Below are 19,014 nucleotides of genomic sequence, written 5' to 3' on the forward strand. Positions count from 1 at the left end.
TTTAAGCTGCTGTTTGGAATGTGTGTTAGTCAGTTTTTCTTCACTGTGACCAAAATACTCTATAAGAATAACTTAGGTTCCATGGTTTCAGTTAGTCCTTGGTTGGCCGACTCCATTGCTCTGAGCCTGAGGTGAGGTGAATATCATGGTGGAAGGGAATGGTGGAGGAAAGCTGCTCAATTCATGGTAGCAAGAAATTAGAGAGAACATGTAAGGAGCCCGCCGGACAAAATGTAATTCCCAAATGTAATGCCCCTAGTGACCTAATTCCTCAAGCCTTGCCCCACCTTCCTCTAGTTGCCACCCAGTAATCCATTCAGATTATTAAGCCATCAGATGAACTAATCTACTGATTATGTTACAGCTTTCATAAACTAATTGAATCACTTCACTTCCAAACATTACTGCATTAACACATGACCTGTTTGGGGAATACCTCATATCCAAACCATAATATTCTGCCCCTGACCACCAAAAACTCATTTTGCATCTTACGGTTCAGAATGCATTCAGTCTATCTCCAAGAGCAAATGATTAGTCAGAAACTGAAGTTATTGCTGGCCATGGTGGCACATGCCTGTAATCATAGTGACTTGGGAGGCTGAGGTAGAAGGATTGCAAATTCAAGGCCAGCCTCGGCAATTTAGCAAGGCCCTAAGCAACTTAGTAATATGCTGTCTCAAAAGAAAAATTAAAAAGGGGTGGGGATGTGGCTCAGTGGTGGTAAAGTACTCTGGGTTCATCCCTAGAACCAAGAATAACAAAAACACAAAAAGAAAAAAAATAGGAACTGAAGTAATCTATTGTTGAATAAGGGGGAAAAAGAAATCCCAAACGTGTTTCTAATTCTCAATACAAATCGGAAGCCAGTCATATTTCTGCAGATTGTTTTCCTCAATTTAAAAAAGAGTATATTTTTCTGACTTTTATATGTTTATTTTCACATATTAATTGCAGTTATGTGTAGGTATTATACTTCTAAGAAAATTGTGTCTACTTATCACTGAATATGCTATTTCTTTAGATAATGTTATATAATCTGATAGGGTATATGTTTAAAAATTACAAAAAAATGTTCTTAAGTACTCTAGGAAAACAGTAAAAGGGCAGAAACCCACTGATACAATGTTCAAATAACCTCAAAATGTTCTTGCCTCTTCCCAGATAGCTTTGATTCTTAATGTACCACAGGTTGTGTTGAAAATTTTATTTGTGGTAAGCCACATTTTGAGAGAGTTGAAAATAGAATTTAAAACATGTTTACTTTGTGTGTAATCTCTATAAAAATAGAACATAAATTATAGTAAACTGTAATTATATTCTCTGTTGGAAATCTTGAGTCTTACGTTAACCTTCTCTTGAACATTATGAATAAGGAGGCACGACTATGTATTAAAGCTTAGTTTACAGATAAGACACTTGCTTGGTACATAGTAGTTCTAAGATGTGGAATCTTCAATAGCTTCAAATCCTAAGACCCATAGTAAAGAAGAGAGTAAATGGACAGTACAAGGGAGGCATTTTTTAAATGCCCCCTTGCAAAGATATTTATTATTTTCTAACAGGGTTAATATATAGGACTAATTTGCACTTTTATCTCTTGGTACCTGATAATTCCATATGTACCTTTCAGGTGCCCTAATGTGAGTTTGCAAAAACTGCCAGAACAGTGGTTATGGAATGTTTTGGAGGAAATCAAAAGCAGCGATCCTTCATCTAAACTCTGTGCTACAAGGCGCAGTGCTGGAATTCCCTTCTACATACAGGTATGTATCTATAGGACCACAGCTGGCTGTTTGTTTTTTGATAGTGTATTCTAACCTCCTTGACATGTGAGTGAGCTTATTGCACAAGGGACATTTCTGTCTCCTTAGTACCATAGCATTTATGGCTTTGTTTTAATGTGTGGACAGTGTGTTCTGTGACCGCTCTTTCTTGGAATGAACCCTCCAAGAGGTCAATCTTGTAATATAAACAGAAGGTGGTATAGATTTCCGCCTGTGGATTAAGTAGACAGACATCACTGTGGCACATGCATTGCTCACTTCCAGGAAGTATGTGTTGCTCCACCTTCCAAATTGCAAAAGAATAGTTTTCCTCTCTTTTCAGGACCCTCAAGACTTTCTATAGGCAACCAATGTTAATAGGTTCTTTTGAATTCTTCCATGAAATGACTGACCATAAGGTGATCATAATCCTAATAGTAGCTAACATTTATTAGTGGTTATTTCCTGTGCATTTCCTCATGTAATCTTTCCCCAAACCCTATGAGATAGCTACTGTTATCATTCTATATGTTCTAGGTGAAGAAACTGGGACTTAGGAGCGTTAAGTGACTTGCTGAAGGCCACTGAGATAGTAAGAACTCAAAAACAAAACAGAACACACCCCAAAACGTGAGCCCAGACCACTTGACTCCTTATCCCCTCTGGATACAAAAATGTCTGTGTGCACACAGTTCCTGAATGCAGAGGAAAACATACTAGAGCCACTGTTGGCTCTGTGTTCTTTTTCACAATACTTTAAAGGTTGCTGCGTATCAGAATACCCACGGTTTATTTTTAATGCCCCAGTCTGACCCATTTTGAATCTGTGTGGTTCTTTTGACTGTATCTCTTTCCTACTCTGTGTATTTATGCATCATTCATCTATTTCAGGACAAATGTTAAGGTGACAGTGAGGTCATGCTGCATATTGTGCTTTGTACTTTTTCTTTCTGTGGTTTTCAACTAGTATGAAGTATTGATCTTGGTGACAGAGCACTGAGCAGGTGTACCTTTCTACTCCATCCTCAGTAAAAGTGCCATGACTTTGCCCAGTACTTTGGGGGAAAAAAGCTGTGGTTCCAAGAAGATATTTTGGTAATTGAGTGTAGCTTTCTTTTTTTTTTTTTTTTTTTTAAGTTGAGTGAAGTCTAAATTATTAGAAAAATATGCTCAAAGATACTCTGTTTCTCTCAGCAGGACTTACCAGTAACATTATATTCTTTGTTCTGATGAAAACTTCTGCCTAGTGTTAGCTATGGAGAAAAACTACCTGCTTAGTTTATAAGTTTGCTTTTGTTTAGATAGATATAAAATTTTTTGATAGTTATTAAAATAATATATATGTTTTCTGAGCATAAGTGTACTGTGAGAAATTTCTTTTAAACTTGTTTTGTGGTTGTCTCTCCCTCTGGAGATGGCCCACATTCTCCCTGGAATGTGTATTTTTTGCTTTATCCGCAAAGCTTCTCACTCTTTTTTTATTTTCTTAGTTGTATTTGAACACAATATCTCTATTTTATTTATTTATGTGGTGCTGAGGATCGAACCCAGGGCCTTTCACGTGTGGGGCGAGCGCTGAACTGCTGAGCCACAACCCCAGCCCAAAGCTTCTCACTCTTGAGATAGCCTGCATTCTCTCTTGAATATGTTTCTGCTTTCCCAAATAACCTCTTCCTGTGTCTCTGGCTGATGTGTGCTGCAATTCTTTTCTTCATGTATAAGTGCCAAGGACCTCACTTGTCTTGAGTCAAAGTCCCTCTCTTAGGGATCTCCTCCAGTAATAGGTTCAAATCAGGGTGTCCCCCTCTGTTCTAGAGTTTCAGGGCTGAGGGTGTAGCTTAGTGGTAGAGTGCTTACCTAACATGGCCAAGGTCCTGGGTTTCATCCTCATCACTTCCAAAAATTAAAATAAAAATAAACTTGCATATTTTAGGTTTTCCTCTTTTCTGGCTTATAAATGCTTAGAAAATGTTGATTAGCTTAAAACTTTTGCTCTGGGGAGCCAGAGGCTACATAATTTAAGAAAAGTAGATATGGAAGAAGGGAATCTGAGAAAATGACTAAGTGATATTTCTTTAATAGCTTTGGGGAGATATAATTCACTTATGATACAATTCGTACATTTCAAGTGTGAGTTAATGATTTTTAGTATATTTGCAGAACTGTAAACCATTAGCCCAATCTAATTTTAGAATATCACCTGAAAAGACCTCCAAACCCATTAGCAGTTGTTCCCCATTTCCCTCTACTGCTGCTGCTCCTAGCCCTAGGCAACCACTAATCTACCTTCTGTCTCAACAGATTGGTCTGTTCTGGACATTACATGTAAATGGAATCATACAATATGACATCTTTGTGTCTGGCTTCTTTCAGTTAGCATTATGTTTCAAGGTTTATCTGTGTTGTCACATGGATCAGCACTTCATTCCTTTTTACTGCCTCAAGTGGATTGATATTCCTTTTTTAATGTTTCTTGGATTTTGGTGAAGTGTTTGTTACAAAGTGAATAAGCAGCTCCTGCAAAATTCAAATATGAGATCCCTTTAGAATTCGCAGTGTTCCTTCTTGTCCCAGGGAGTTTCAAATACAATGATTTGATTAGTCTTCCAGGAATAGAGTCTTCTATGAAAAATTAAGAAGTTGATCAATCTCTAGGAAGCCTCAAATTCCTTACAAGAACTCTAACCCAGAGGGTTTATTGTTTTGTTGTTGAATCAACCGAAGAGAATTTTTTGTTGGATAAATTTGTTACCCAAAGTGACTTGCTTATTGTATCTGATTCTTGCCACCTAATTGTGGCTCTTAAGGACTGGAGTAGTTAGAAAGAGCTGGGTGTGCTGTAATCCCAGTGACTTGGAGGAAGCTGAGGCAGGAGGATCACAATTTCAAGGCCAGCCTGGGCAATTTAGTAAGACCCTGTCTCAGAATAAATAAAAAGATCTGGGCATGCAGCTTTGGGTAAAATGCCCTGGGTTCTAACCCAGTACTGGGGAAAAAAAATAGCTGTATGTTTTTAAGAGAATTTTGAATATGGGAATTGATTATTGATGCACGAAAGCAAGAAATTGCTGTATGTAAAATAAGAGCTCATTAATAGCTGCATTTTAATTTTTTTAATAGGCATTGTTGGCATCTGAACCGAAGAAAGGCAAAATGGATTTGTTGAAAATAACAATGAAAGAATTAATCTCCTTGGCTGGGCCTGCTTGTGACTCACAAAGCACAGTTCCTCAGGTAATAATGAAAATAAATAAACCCTGCTAGGAGGGCAGTGATTTTAAAATCTTTGCTACATATTTATTTTCTAAAAGTATCTGATAAAAATAAAGAACTCAGGCATTTGAAGTTTGGATTTTGTTTTCCTGTCTTTCCTGTCCATAAAATAAGCTGTTACTTTAGTTGATATGTAGGTCAAAATATTTTTAGCCTGTTGTGGTGTCACGGGCCTATGATCTTCAGCAATCAGGAGGCTGAGGCAGGAGGAACGCAAGTTTGAGGCCAGCCTAGGCTGTTTAGTGAGACCCTGTCTCAAAGTTAGAAAGAAAAACAAAACAAAACAAAACAAAACAGGGCTGGGAGTTTAGCTCATGATAGAGGGCCCCTGGGTTAAATCCCTAGTACTATTAAAAAACCCAAACCAAACCAAACCAAACCAAACAAACAACAACAACAAAAAACTATTTTAAAACTCTGGTGTAAACATAGAACTGATATAAGATATTACTATTGCATCTACAAATTGGAAAGTGGATATACAATTACTTTAGAATTCATGTTGTTTATTTGAGTTAATGTACATTTTGAAACTAAGTAGTTGAATCTTTCCCTAAAATGTAATATCTGACTTTTTAATTTTAACTAATATTTCGCCCTTTTTAGTCACTTCCTCTGTGTCTGAACTTGTGTTAAACATTCCTCACAACTCCACTGTAATGCTAGGTAGTAATTTATAATTCTTGACCCTTGTAATCTATACTTTCTTAGTAAATGCTTCAAAGTTGGATGTTTCTACCCAACTGCAGGAGGCCCATGCTCAGTCAGGGAATATAATGAGAGCTAAAGTTTATGATCAAGTACAGTAAGTTTTTATGTTTCTATTTTAGAACCCATGGGAGGTGTTAAAAGGAAGCCATGGGTCAGAATGTAATTGGGCTAGGGGAAAAATACAGTGTTTATTAACATGTGGTACATAGTGACCAATGACTGTAAGATACTTTGTTTAAAAATTTAACGTGTTAATTAAGACCTTTCAAAAATTATCGTTTCAAGATGTTTTCCAATGAAATGTGAAAAATATAATTGTTTATACTTTCTTATACTATCACTTTGAAAATTCCTAGTTTTGTAAGAACATCTAAAAATAAAGGGGTTTAAATGTGGCATATACACAATGGAATTTTACTCAGCATTAAAAAAGAACAAAACCATGACATTTGCAGGTAAATGGATGGCGTTGGAGAAGATAATGCTAAGTGAAGTCAGCCAATCCCCAAAAAACAAATACCAAATGTTTTCTCTGATATAAGGAGGTTGACTCATAGTGGGATTGGGGCCGGGGAACATGGGAGGAATAGATGAATTCTAGATAGGGAAGAGGGGTGGGAGGGAAAGGGAGGGGGCAGGGGATTAGCAAGGATGGTAGAATATGATGGACATCATTTTATAAAGTACATGTATGAAGACTTGAATTGGGTGTCAACATACTTTATATACAAACAGATATTAAAAATTGTGGTATGTATGTGTATTAAGAATTATAACACACACACACACAAAGAATAGCATTACCTTAGATTAGGTAGAGGGAAGTGAAAGGAGGGGAAGTCAGAGGATGTGGGGATAAGAAAGATAGTGGAATGAAACAGACATTATTACTGTATGTATATATGTGACTGTATGACCAATGTGATTCTACAATATGTACACTCAGAAAAATGAGAAATTATATCCCATCTATGTATGATATATCAAAGTATATAAGTGCATACTACTGTCGAGTTTGACTAATTAAAACAAAATATTTTTAAAAAGCATATAACATAATTAGAGAAAAATTAAAAAAAAATAAAGGGGTTTTCCTTTAAGTTGTTCTGTATGATTATTGCTGTCCTCTATTTCAAGGTGATTAATGGCAGTTTAATTGTTTTTAGGAAATTAGTGAAATTTTAAAATTTAGTGTGTGATTTGTCTTCTAGGCTTTAGTTGATAATTTTCTTTCTTTCTCCCCTCCCATGGCTTATTTATTATTTTTACTATGTATTTCCAAAATATGTCAGCATAAAATAAACTTTTTTATGCTGTGGATAATGGACATCTATGAAACCAATTCAGTATAAGAAATTAAATATTACAGAAACAGTTGCAGGGCTGGGGATATAACTCAATGGTAGAGCACTTGCCTACTGGGTTCTATTCCCAGTACCAAAAAAATAAAAAAAAATTAAAAAAAAATTTTACAAGTATATACGTGGATTTCTCCCCATCTCATTCCTTTTTCTTCCCTTTTAGTTGTGATCACTAACCCAAATTAGTATTTATCATTCCCATGCATTTTTGCTAGATTGTTAAAATTTTTTACCCAAATGGCATTATCTATACATCTTTTTTATAGTTTGGGTTTTTTCAGTCAACATTATTTTTTAAGATTAGTAAACTTCACTTCATTTTCATTCCTGAAAAGTGTTTCAGCATCTTATTCCAATTCATACCTTCTTTGAATGGACACTATTTGCGTTGTTTCCAGTTTTCTTCTATTATAAACCAAGTGCAAACATTCTTTTGTTTCTACTTACACATAGTGTGTTGCCGCAGGTTGTGTGCCTAGAATTAGAATTGCAGGGTTATAGGATATGTACGTATTCAACTTCGATGCTGTCATTGTCAAAAAAAGTGTTTGATGGAATTTACATTCCTACCCACAAAGTATGAGAATTTCTGTTGCTTACCAGCACCTTGGTATTATCAGACCTTTACAGTTTTTACTTTTCTGTATAAAATGGTGTTTACTAGTTTTGTTTTGCATTTCTTTGATTATTAGTTAGCTTTAACATGTTTTCATATATTTACTAATCTTGTGAATTCTGTGAATTACCTGTTCCAGAGATTTTGCCTACTTTTAATTATTTGCCATCTTTTGTAATACTTATTGTTTTAAATATTTTTATTAGTTATTGATGGACCTTTATTTATTTATTTGCTTATACATGGTGCCGAGAATCGAACCCAGTGCCTCACACATACTAGACAAGCACTCTACCACTGAGCCACAACCCCAGCCTTACTGTGTTGCCCAGGTTATCTCTAAACTCCTAGGCTCAAGCCATCCTCCTGCCTCAGCCTCCTGAGTTGCTGGAACTAGAGACATGTGCCACTGCACCTGGCTTGAAATATCATTTTTCAAAAAACCAAAAAGTATTGAGGAAGGTCTGTATAAATAGAGAAATAAGCCATATCATTGTCATTCTTGCAGGGGTGCGACGGGGGGCGGGGGGGGGGAAGGTTCAGGGGAATAGAATCCAAGGCCCCATTGCATGCTAGGCAAGCCACTCTCCTGACCTACATTCCCATACCTCATGGAAGATTCAATATCAAAAAAAGAAGTCATTTTCCCTAAGAAGCCAATTTTTCACTTTAAATTCCAACAAATATTCCAAGAGGACATTTTGTTGAACTTAACAAAGTGATTCCAAAATTTAGATGGAAATGTAATGGGATGAATATAGTCAAGGTAATTCTGGGGAAAAAAATGAGATTCATCCTATATGATATTATAAATTATTATAAAGTATAGTAATTAAAATCATCAATTTAGTCCAGTGATAGACCAGCAGATCAATGAAATGGACAGAAACAATTGCCTGTGTATGCAAACAGTACATGATAGAAGTAATGTTACAAATCAATATAAATGAGGAAGAAATAACAAAGTGTATCAAAAATACTTATATGTTATTTTTCTAAATGGAAAACAAAATTATTTTCATATTTTATATAAAAATCAAATTACAGGTAACATAAAGAAAGAAGTATGACAAGCAAAACTTTAATAAGACTTTTAAAAGAAAATATAAAATATCTTTCCGACCTTGGGGTATGCAAGGATTTCTTAAATAAGTTCCAAATGCACAAACCATAAAGGAAAAAGCTGACATATGCCACTTAATTAAATTTTAAAACTTCTCTACAATAATCGAAACCATAAGCAAAATAAGAGAAGCCCTCAATGAGGAAAATATATGTGTAATTCAAATAACCAAAAAGGAATTAGTATCAGGAAAATATTTTTAAAACAACAAGTCTTGGGCTGGGGTTGTGGCTCAGTGGTAGAGTGCTTGCCTAGCATGTGTGAGGCACTGGGTTCGATTCTTGGCACCACGTATAAGCAAATAAATAAATAAATAAAGGTCCATCAATAACTAATAAAAATATTTAAAACAACAAGTATTACAAAAGATGGCAAATAATTAAAAGTAGGCAAAATCTCTGGAACAGGAAATTCACAGAATTCACAAGATTAGTAAATATATGAAAAGATGTTAAAGCTAACTAATAATCAAAGAAATGCAAAACAAAACTAGTAAACACCATTTCATACAGAAAAGTAAAAACTGTAAAGGTCTGATAATACCAAGGTGCTGGTAAGCAACAGAAATTCTCACACCTTGTGGGTAGGAATGCATATTTTTTCCTCATAAAAGTCTTACGGACCTTTTGTGAGATTTATTTCTATATATTTTTCTTATAAATGTTATTTCAAAATTTTATTTTATCTGTTGTTGCTCTGTGAGAATGAAATTGATTTTTTGGTGTTTGTTGTGCTTATGTTTAGCAACTTACCTGAACTGCTATAATACAACTAATGACTTGTCTATAAATTCTTGGAATTTTCTTTATAGATAATCGTATCGCTAGTAGGTAATCCTAAGTTTGTTAGCTTTCTAATGCTTAGTCTTTTAAAAATTTTCCTTATCTTATTTTGCTGCTGGAACCTGTAGCACAATTTTGCTAGAAATAGAGATAGCAGGCATCTTTATATTGTTGTTATTTGTTGAAATTTTCAATCTGTCCTTTATCTGATTAAAAAAAACCCCAAACAATTCTTGAGTGCTTTCCTGCATCATTTGAGATAAATACGTTTTGTTTTTCCCTAGAATTTTCAAATATCATGAATTACATGTAATTCTTTTTGTTGTAGTTTTTAATGCTGGGGATTGAAGGGCCTTGCACGCTAGGCAAGTGCTCTACCACTGAACTACATTCCCAGCACTTATGCTGATTTTTAAATATAATATATTTGCATACTGAGAATGAACTCAACTTTGACATGTTTTTATACATTATTAAATTTTCTTTAGAAAGCATATACATTTATGCTTCTCACTGGGTTCATAATTGAGATTGGCTTATGTTCTTCCTTTCTCATGCTGTCCCTGTCATATTTTATATGCATTTTTAGATTTAATTATAATATACAGTGTGCAAGTCATTACAGCTTCACAAAGTGATCACATTTGTGTAAGAAGAAAGAAGCAAAACTTTTCTAGGACACCAAGGCCCCTTCATGTTCTCTTCTAATCAGCACTCTTTCCCTGACAGTAACCAAGATCCTAATTTCTAACACTTTAGTTTTACCTTTTACTTTAATGTTATAAAAATGAAATCCTATATTATAAACCATACTTTTGATAGGGTTTTTTTGCTCAAATTAGGTTTATGACATTCATCCATAAATACTATGATTTATTCATTCTTGTTACTATTTAATAGTATAAAATTTATCCATTCTGTTCTTTTTTTGTGTGTGTGGGGGGGGTGGGTACCGGGGATTGAACTCAGGGGCACTTGGCTGCTAAGCCACATCCCCAGCCCTATTTTGTGTTTTATTTAGCTATAGGGTCTCACTGGATTCTTGGTCCCTTGCTTTTGCTGAGGCTGGCTTTGAACTTGCGATCCTCCTGCCTCAATCTCCCGAGCCTCTGGGATTACAGGTGTGGGCCACTGCATTTAGCTTATCCATTCTATTCTTGATGAACATTTTTATATGTTTTCATATATGCTTAGTGGTGAACATATGTATATTTTTGTTGAATATGCATATATATTCAGCTTTAATAGATACTACCATTTACACTCATACAGTGCTGCTGGGACTGCAAATTGGTGCAACTGCTCTGGAAAGCAGTTTGGAGATTCCTCAGAAAACTTGGAATGGAACCACCATTTGACCCTGTTATCCCACTCCTCAGCATATACTAAATGACTTAAAATTAGCATACTAATAGTGCCGCGGCCATATCAATGTTTATAGCAGCTCAATTCACAGTAGCTAAGCTATGGAACCAACATAGGTGCCCTTCAACAGATGAATGGATAAAGAAAATGTGGTACATATACATAGTGGAATGTTACTCAGCCATAAAGAAGAATGAAATTGTGGCATTTGTTGGTAAATGGGTGGAACTGGAAACTATCATTTTCAGTGAAATAAGCCAATCCCCAAAAGCCAAAGTCTGACCTGTTCTCTCTGATATGGAGATGCTAACTCACAGTAGGCTTGCTGGAGGGAGGGAGGAGTGGATGTTCACTGTATTGGACAGGGAGGAGTGGTGGGAAGGGAGTGGAGTTGGGAATGGGAAAGACAGTAGAATAAATTGGACATAACTTTCCTGTGTTCATATATGAATACACGACCAGTGTAACTCCATGTCATGTGCAACTACAAAAATGGGATCTTATACTCCATGTATGTATGGTATGTCAAAACACATTCTATTGTCATGTATAACTAAAAAGAACAAAGAAAAAATTAGAAATAAAAAAGATACTATCATTTTACCAAAGTAATTATTTATACCTTGTTTTGATAGTCAGGATATGTTAGACTCAAATTTGTGAGTCTTCTCTTGATTGCTTATAAAATGGCAATTTTCTATTCTTTCAATATTTATAGAATTCATTTGTAAAATCGGGTATACTATTTTTTGTTACTGTAGTTAATTTATTTGATTTTTTAAAATTAAGTCTGGGAGGATTTTAATTATTGATTTTATTTATTTAATGGTAGTATCTAGGTATTCAGTTATTTGTTTTAATAAATTCTATTTTTAGGAGATTTTTTATTTTTATATATAATATGTAATATATAGTATGTATGATATTATTATTTTTACTGATTAGTATAAGATTAGTCTTGGTTTTGTTTTTTGCTTTATTCTCGACTTTGTCTGCGGTCAGGTCCTCGTTGGTAGTCATAATATTGTGTTTGTGCCTTCTCTTGGTTAATCTTCTCAGAGGTTTGTTACAGAGAATCAGCTTTTGGTTTTGTTTGCCCTTAATTGTATCTGTGCTGTTTAAAAGAAATTTCTATTATTCTTTTTATTTCCATTCTCTATTTTGAGTTTATTGTAAAAAATTATAATTGTCATTGTAAGTGGACTTAGCACATCCAATTTTGGTCTTTTTTTTTAAACAGACCATTTAAAGTACACATTTAAAGCATGCATTTCTTCCTTTCTTTCTGTTTTTGTTTGTTTGTTTGTTTTTTAGCTCCACTTAAGGTGCAGCCTATAAGTTTTGATATGTAGCAACTTCATTATTGTTCAGCTCTAAATATGTTTAAAAATTTTCTTTGACTAGTGTTTTAAATGTGTCAATTTTAGAATTATTTAAAATTTTATTAGTTCTTTTTAATTATACATAACATTTGGATTCATTTTGACATAATTATAAAAACATGGAATATAATGTAATGTATAAGTAAAAATTCAGTTCCCGGTATTTCCATTTTCCCTTCCTGTCTCCCTCACCGTATTCTCTTCCCTCTACTCTACTGATCTTTCTGCTATTTAGTTACAGTTTTTTTTTTTTTTTTTTAAATAGTGCCTTGTGGGTATACGTAAAGGTGAGTTTCACTGTGGTATATTTATTCATATGTAGACATAGTAAAGCTAGGTCAGATTCTTTCTACTGTACTTTCCTTATCCTGTCCCTCTTCCCTATCCTCAGTCCCCTTCCTCAACTCCATTGATCTTCTTCTATTTAGATGGAGTTCCCTCCCCGCTCTTTTTTGACCCCCCCTCCCTCCACCCCCTTATTTTGGACTAGTTTCTGACTATCATAGAAAACATTCAGCCTTTGACTTTCTGGATCTGGCATATTTCACTTAGCATGATGGTCTCCAGTTCCATCCATTTACCAGCAAATATCATAATTTCATTCTTCTTTATGGCTGAGTAATATTCCATTATTTGTATATACTACTTTTTTTAATCCATTCATCTGTTGAAGGACACCTAGGTTGGTTCCATAGCTTGACTATGTGAAGTATGCTGCTATAAACATTGATTGATGTGACTGTGTCACTGTAGCATGCTAATTTTAGATCTTTTGGATATATACTGAGGGGTAGGGGGATAGCTGGGTCATATGGTAGTTCCATTTTAGAATTGTTTTTGAAAAACTATAACTCACTTCCAGTGTGATGACAGCATAATCTATAAGATAATAATTATTTGGTATTTTATTGTGACTAAGTTTGAGGTCATTTTAAAAAATAAATGTTCCTTGAAAAGAATGTGTTTGTTAGATTCAGGATTCCTCATAGGTTCATTGGATCAGGTTTTTTTATTACATTGTTCTTACTAATGTCTAAAAATTATTTTTATCAATTATTGTTTCATTAAATCTACTGTTTCATTTGCATATTATTACTTTCTTTTGTAATTTTATATACAGATTTAGAATCACCATAGTTAGAAACCCACAGCTAATTTTGAACTTTTTGTCCTAGGTTCATGCTTTGAATATCCTCAGAGCCTTGTTTAGAGATGCACGTCTAGGAGAAAATATCATTCCGTATGTTGCTGATGGAGCTAAGGCTGCGATTCTGGGTTTTACCTCACCAGTCTGGGCAGTGAGTGCTTTTGCCATTTACTTTCATTGATTTAATTGTACTTCTGATTAAGTTTTAATAAACCTTTCACTAGATGATAAAAAAATATATATTGCATTTTATCAAGGAATTTCTCTAGGGAATAAATTCTTGGATCAGGCTATATTTTGATTCTTGATATTTTATGGCTTCATTTTATCTCTTTTATTGGTTTATTAGACTTAAGTCTTTTGTGTGTGCAGTAAGGTATAACTTTAACTTATCACAGTCTACCCTTGAGTGATATTTTGGTGTGCCACTTAAAGGATAAGAACTTAATATTTTGCTTCCTTTTTCTTCTTCCTATCTTGATGCTGCTATTTTTATACATTTTACTTTTTTTGTATGTTGTAAGCCTACCCTAGGTTATTATTACTTTTGTTTAAAGTCAGTTATCTTTTTTTTTAAATTTGCCATTTTAACCATTTAACATGGCATAAGTGTATACAATATTCATCACATTACACATTTTCAGAACCTTTTTGTCATCCCCAACAAAAGATCTATACTCATTAAGTTTTGACTTCCTGTATTTTCTCATCCCCGATAACCTCTGTAATATCTTTGGATTCTATGAATTTACCTGACCTAATATCTCTTATAAGTGGAATCATAACAATATTTATTAATTTATGTTTGGCTTATTTCATTTAATATAATGTCTTTAAGGTTCAACCAAGTTGTAATGTGTCAGAATTTTATTCCTTTTTAAGTCTGCATAACATTTCATTGTATGTGTGTACTTTATTTTCTTTATCTACTCATTTGTTGATAGATTGTTTCCACATTTTACTTATTGTGGTAATTCAGCAGTGAGCATTAGCATACAAGTTATCTGAGTCCCTGCTTTCAGTTAATTTGGGTGTATTATAGGGTAATTCTATGTTTAACTTTTTGAGGAACCATCAAACTCTTCCATAGAGACAGTATCATTTTACGCTCATGTCAGCAATGCACAAGAGTTCCAATTTGTTTATGTCTTCACTTAGGATTTTCATTTTTTAAAATGATAGTTCTTCCTGATGGGTGTGAAGTGGTATTCCTTTGTGGTTTTGCTTTGCATTTCCCTACTGATTAGTAATATTGATCTAGAAGCAGACCAACTCTTTCTTAGTATCTTAATGTATCTCTTTTTGGATGTTGCAGATTCTGTATATCATATGTTGAGTGAGTGGTACCAATATATTCTATCAAAAGTTGAAAAATCAAGCCAAAACATTAAATAGAAGTCTAAATATTGAGTCACTTTTTTTTTTCAGTATAACACTGTCCAGAAACCATTTGACTTAGAACTCTATAAAGACTGTGAGCAGTACCTAGTGTACTTCTTAGATTTAAGAAGGGAAACATTCATGTCTTTTTCATAACCCTTATTTTTTTTCTCCTATGTCATTGTGTCTTCTAGAGTAAAGGACAATAACCTATGATTCATAGGTGCTTGACATGTGGCTTTACAAAAATGCTTGGCAAAAGGGAGGGGAGGAGAAAAGAAGCTAGGTCTTAAACCCACAGAGTGGTGGGGTGTGGTGGCGCGTGCCTGTGATCCCAGCAACTCGGGAGATCTGAGGCAGGAGGATCACGAGTTCAAAGCGAGCCTCAGCAACAGTGAGGTATAAGCATCTCAGTGAGACCCTGTCTCTAAATAAAATGCAAAGTAGGGCTGGGGATGTGGCTCAAGTGGTTAAGTGCCCCTGAGTTCAATCCTTCTTAACTCCTTACCTACAACTCCCACAAACAAAACAAAACCCACAAAGTGGAGTATTTACTAGAAAGGCAGGTTTTCCAATTAGTAGGCTGCACAAACCATTCCGTACCAATATGATAAGCCTCTAATTGAGATTCAGTCTGTTGCAGTGGCTGCCAAAGGCACAGACTCCCAGTGTGAGGAACACTCCTCAAGGTTGCCAACATTTGCCTAGACAATTGGGCATCTTCTTGTAAGAGATGTAAACTTTTGGAATTTTGTCTAGGAGCATTGCATAACTGCCCTTGAAGGCACAATGTTTACCTTTTACATTTATAGGAAGTAGAACAATACCCGTATACCGTCAGTGTAATCAGAGATGTAGGAATGTGGCTTGATCATCAGGAAAATTAGAGATGGTAAAACTGATTGCCAGCAATATTAATATTGTTTTCTTCAAGTCTAATCCAGATAATACAAGAAATATTTTCTGTGAAAGGGCTTTACCAGTGTGAAACGTGGTGATTTTCCCAACTTTTTGCCAAATCCAAAAGTGTCAGAAACAAATGATTCCTTTTTGGAAGTCCATTTGTGAGACCCAAAACAGTAATGCATGTGCCTGAAAAATTTTTTAAAATAAAGGAAAACATAAGAGAAACTTTAAAAATGAAAGTTACCTGTTAAGCCACCACAGAGATATCATGATTCTGATGCATATTTTTTCCTGTGAGTTTTATGCATGAATACTATCCATATCCATATATATATCCACAAAAGCTTGCAATAATATAAGTGCTTATGATGATTTTATTAACTGGAATCTTCCTTTTGAACACTGGTTGTATAGGAATATTTTGTTTCTATTTGCTGTTCTTGCTTTGTCAGACAAAGTAACATCATAGCTGTGACAATCTATACTGTTGCCATAAATTTTTTTAACTTTATAACAACAAAGGTTTATTTAGCTCACAGTTTCACAGATTCCAGGCATAGCATTGGCTACGTTCAGTTCTGGTGATGATCTTCTTGCTTGTAGAGTCCTGAGCAAGCATGGGACTTCATGTGGGGTAGGAGGGAGCTTATGTTGCCATATGCTGATTGCTGTATTTCCTTTCTTATGAAAACCTAATGAAATTATAAGTCAACAGAATCACTGGCTATGAAGAAACCTTCATTTTACAGTAACAGTTTACTATAGCATTATTTGTTGAAGTCATTTTAAAGGGTGATTTTCCCCTAGTGCTTGTGAAATATGGTTTGATTTACAGAAATTTGATTTGTGTGCATCCTCTCAGGAATATATTGTGCCTAAAGCTGGCTACATCTGTACTTTGGACTTAATTGTTTTTCCTGATAAGTTGGAGAGGCAAAAACCCAGGTAAAGTGAATTATTTGCAATAAAGGGGCATTTTTCACAGAGCATTCATGTATAGATTTAATGTGTTTTTACAGATTACTGGCCATTAGTATTGAGACCTTATAGATCTTTCAAACTTTGCTACTTAGTTGTAATTTTTTAAATATAGAGAAAATGTACTATTGTAAACATTGTAGGCATTAGGCATACCTACAGTGTAGTAGATGACATATTAAGCACTGGAAATACTAATATAAATAATGTACCTGGCATCATTTATATTACATTGATTAATTTCAGTAAGTTTTATTATACTTCATATTTTATGTATAAATAAAATAAGCCTAAGAGACGTGAAATACCTTTGTCTAAGAATGTACAACTATTATATGTCTGACTTCAGAATCTGAAGTGTGGTAAAGCAGTTTTGTGTGTGATAGGACTGCAGAAAAGGTCATTTTAGCTGCTTTGTAGGGCTTGGGCCCTGTGTCCTCAGAAAGCAGCTGGAGGTAAGGTATTATTGAGTGGTACAAACCCAGAGCAGTAAGAATGAAAGAAAACAATAATGAGGCAAGAAAGGAGGAAAGATGCTACCAAGTAGACCTTAACCTTGCAGGAAAACTGAGCTGGTTGTCTTGTCACATGGTACATCTTCTACTATGAAACTACCACCTCGTAGAAGAGTCCCATTGCTTGTTTCTTGTTGGTCAGAGTTTACCCCTTGGGGCATTAACCCAACTTGGACAAGTGTTGGCATAAACACTTGAAATGCAATTGTGATTCCTTCTGCTATTGAAAAGCCTATTGAAAAATCCTTCACAAGGGGGTTTTATAGCAGGGAATGATGGGTTTTTTATTAATCTAGATAAATGGGGACTTGATTCTAAGGTGGCAAGAAGGAAGGAGGAAGACCAATCAGGAAGCTATTACAACAGTTCTGCCAAGAGGTGATGATGGCTTAAAATACAGAAATGTTAGTAAAGATGGTAAGAAATGATTATGTTTGACGTACATTTTGTAGATGAAGTTAGTTTAGTCAAAATTTAAGTTACATAAAATGATTTATAGATACATATGCATAGATCCTTAGAGTTTTCTGGGCAGTTGTTCTTTTAAAATAGCATCTGATTCTCTTCATTATGTTTAGTGACTGTTGGACACCTGATTGCCTTTCCCTAGGCAACTCTCAGCCTTTCCAATAGAGCTTGCCAAGCAACCCAACTAGGGTCCTCCTATGACCCACCCTGAGGTTATATTTCATCTAGTACAGTTTTATCTTGCTTCTCTCAAGTCAGTTCTGATTCACAGCATGCAGAGGATTTCAGAGGAACATACAAAAAAGACCCTTTCAGATCTTCTTGGCAGCACTGCCACGGTTACTTTGTGTCTTGTTGGCACCAATGACTCTGCCCTCTTGCAGTTGTGAAGTTGCTATGAAGGTTCCAGGCTTAGGGCTGTGTAGTCTTGAAATCCAGCTGTGCTCCACTCATCATGCTATGTGCCTTGGAATGGAGCTTCATTTACTCAGAGGAAGAGGTACTTTTTTTCTAATTCACTTATAGATGCTGTATGGATTAGTGGAAACCCTTTCTTTACTTTTGACCTCTCATGGGAGAAGTATCTTACAGCTTTGGAAGACAGTTAGAACTCAAGTATTGCTGGTCTTCTCCTTAGAAGCCCAGAAAATCTGGCATGGTTTTTCTGGATTATAGGTGTAGGATTTCTTCAAAGTCACATGGCTTAGAACTCAAATCTCATTTAATTTTTTTTCAAAAAATGTCTCTTTCTGCTATAAACCTGTATCACATACCCTGGACAGAATATTAAAATGTTGTATCTTGATCCTATCCTTGACTGCCTACTAGGGGTGTATGGTGTGTCAGTGATCATGCTACATAGCAATTGCACAGGGTGGGCTCCCCTTTCATATTTTTTGAATATTTGTTAAGGGAGTTTATATGTTATGTAATAAAAAATGAGTGTACATATGTGCTTGTACACATGCATACAACCTGGTGTAACCTAATTTTCTAATAAATTAGAGCTAATAAATTCTTCTATCTCTTATATAAGTCTATGTATAGAAGCTTTCTTATGCCACGAAAGAAAGAAAAAAAATTATCTATTCAATGAATAGAAGAGAAATACTTTGGTAACAGTTGTCACTTTGCAGCTGACAACCAAGTCCCTACCAACCATATGTTGGAGACTCAGTGGAGAAGGAGGTAGAGAGCAGGAAGTATTCTGGTGTTTCCCTGATAAAAAGGATTGTTTATAG

General features: G+C 34.9%; 1 protein-coding gene across 1 annotated transcript in view; it reads left to right on the top strand.

Moving 5' to 3' along the window:
* The window catches only part of Thada (THADA armadillo repeat containing), a 318,367-nt gene that overhangs the window by 68,587 nt on the left and 230,766 nt on the right, over nt 1–19,014 (top strand). The window contains exons 23-25 of the mRNA XM_046425124.2: nt 1,634–1,766; nt 4,887–5,000; nt 13,555–13,677. Of these exons, the coding sequence (XP_046281080.2) occupies nt 1,634–1,766; nt 4,887–5,000; nt 13,555–13,677 (370 nt within the window). The remainder of the gene's footprint in view (nt 1–1,633; nt 1,767–4,886; nt 5,001–13,554; nt 13,678–19,014) is intronic.

The sequence above is a fragment of the Marmota monax genome, unplaced genomic scaffold (genome assembly GCF_021218885.2).
Source record: "Marmota monax isolate L192 unplaced genomic scaffold, Marmota_monax_Labrador192_F-V1.1 WCK01_AAM20220418_F8-fsc00015, whole genome shotgun sequence".
Classification (NCBI taxonomy): Eukaryota; Metazoa; Chordata; class Mammalia; order Rodentia; family Sciuridae; genus Marmota; species Marmota monax.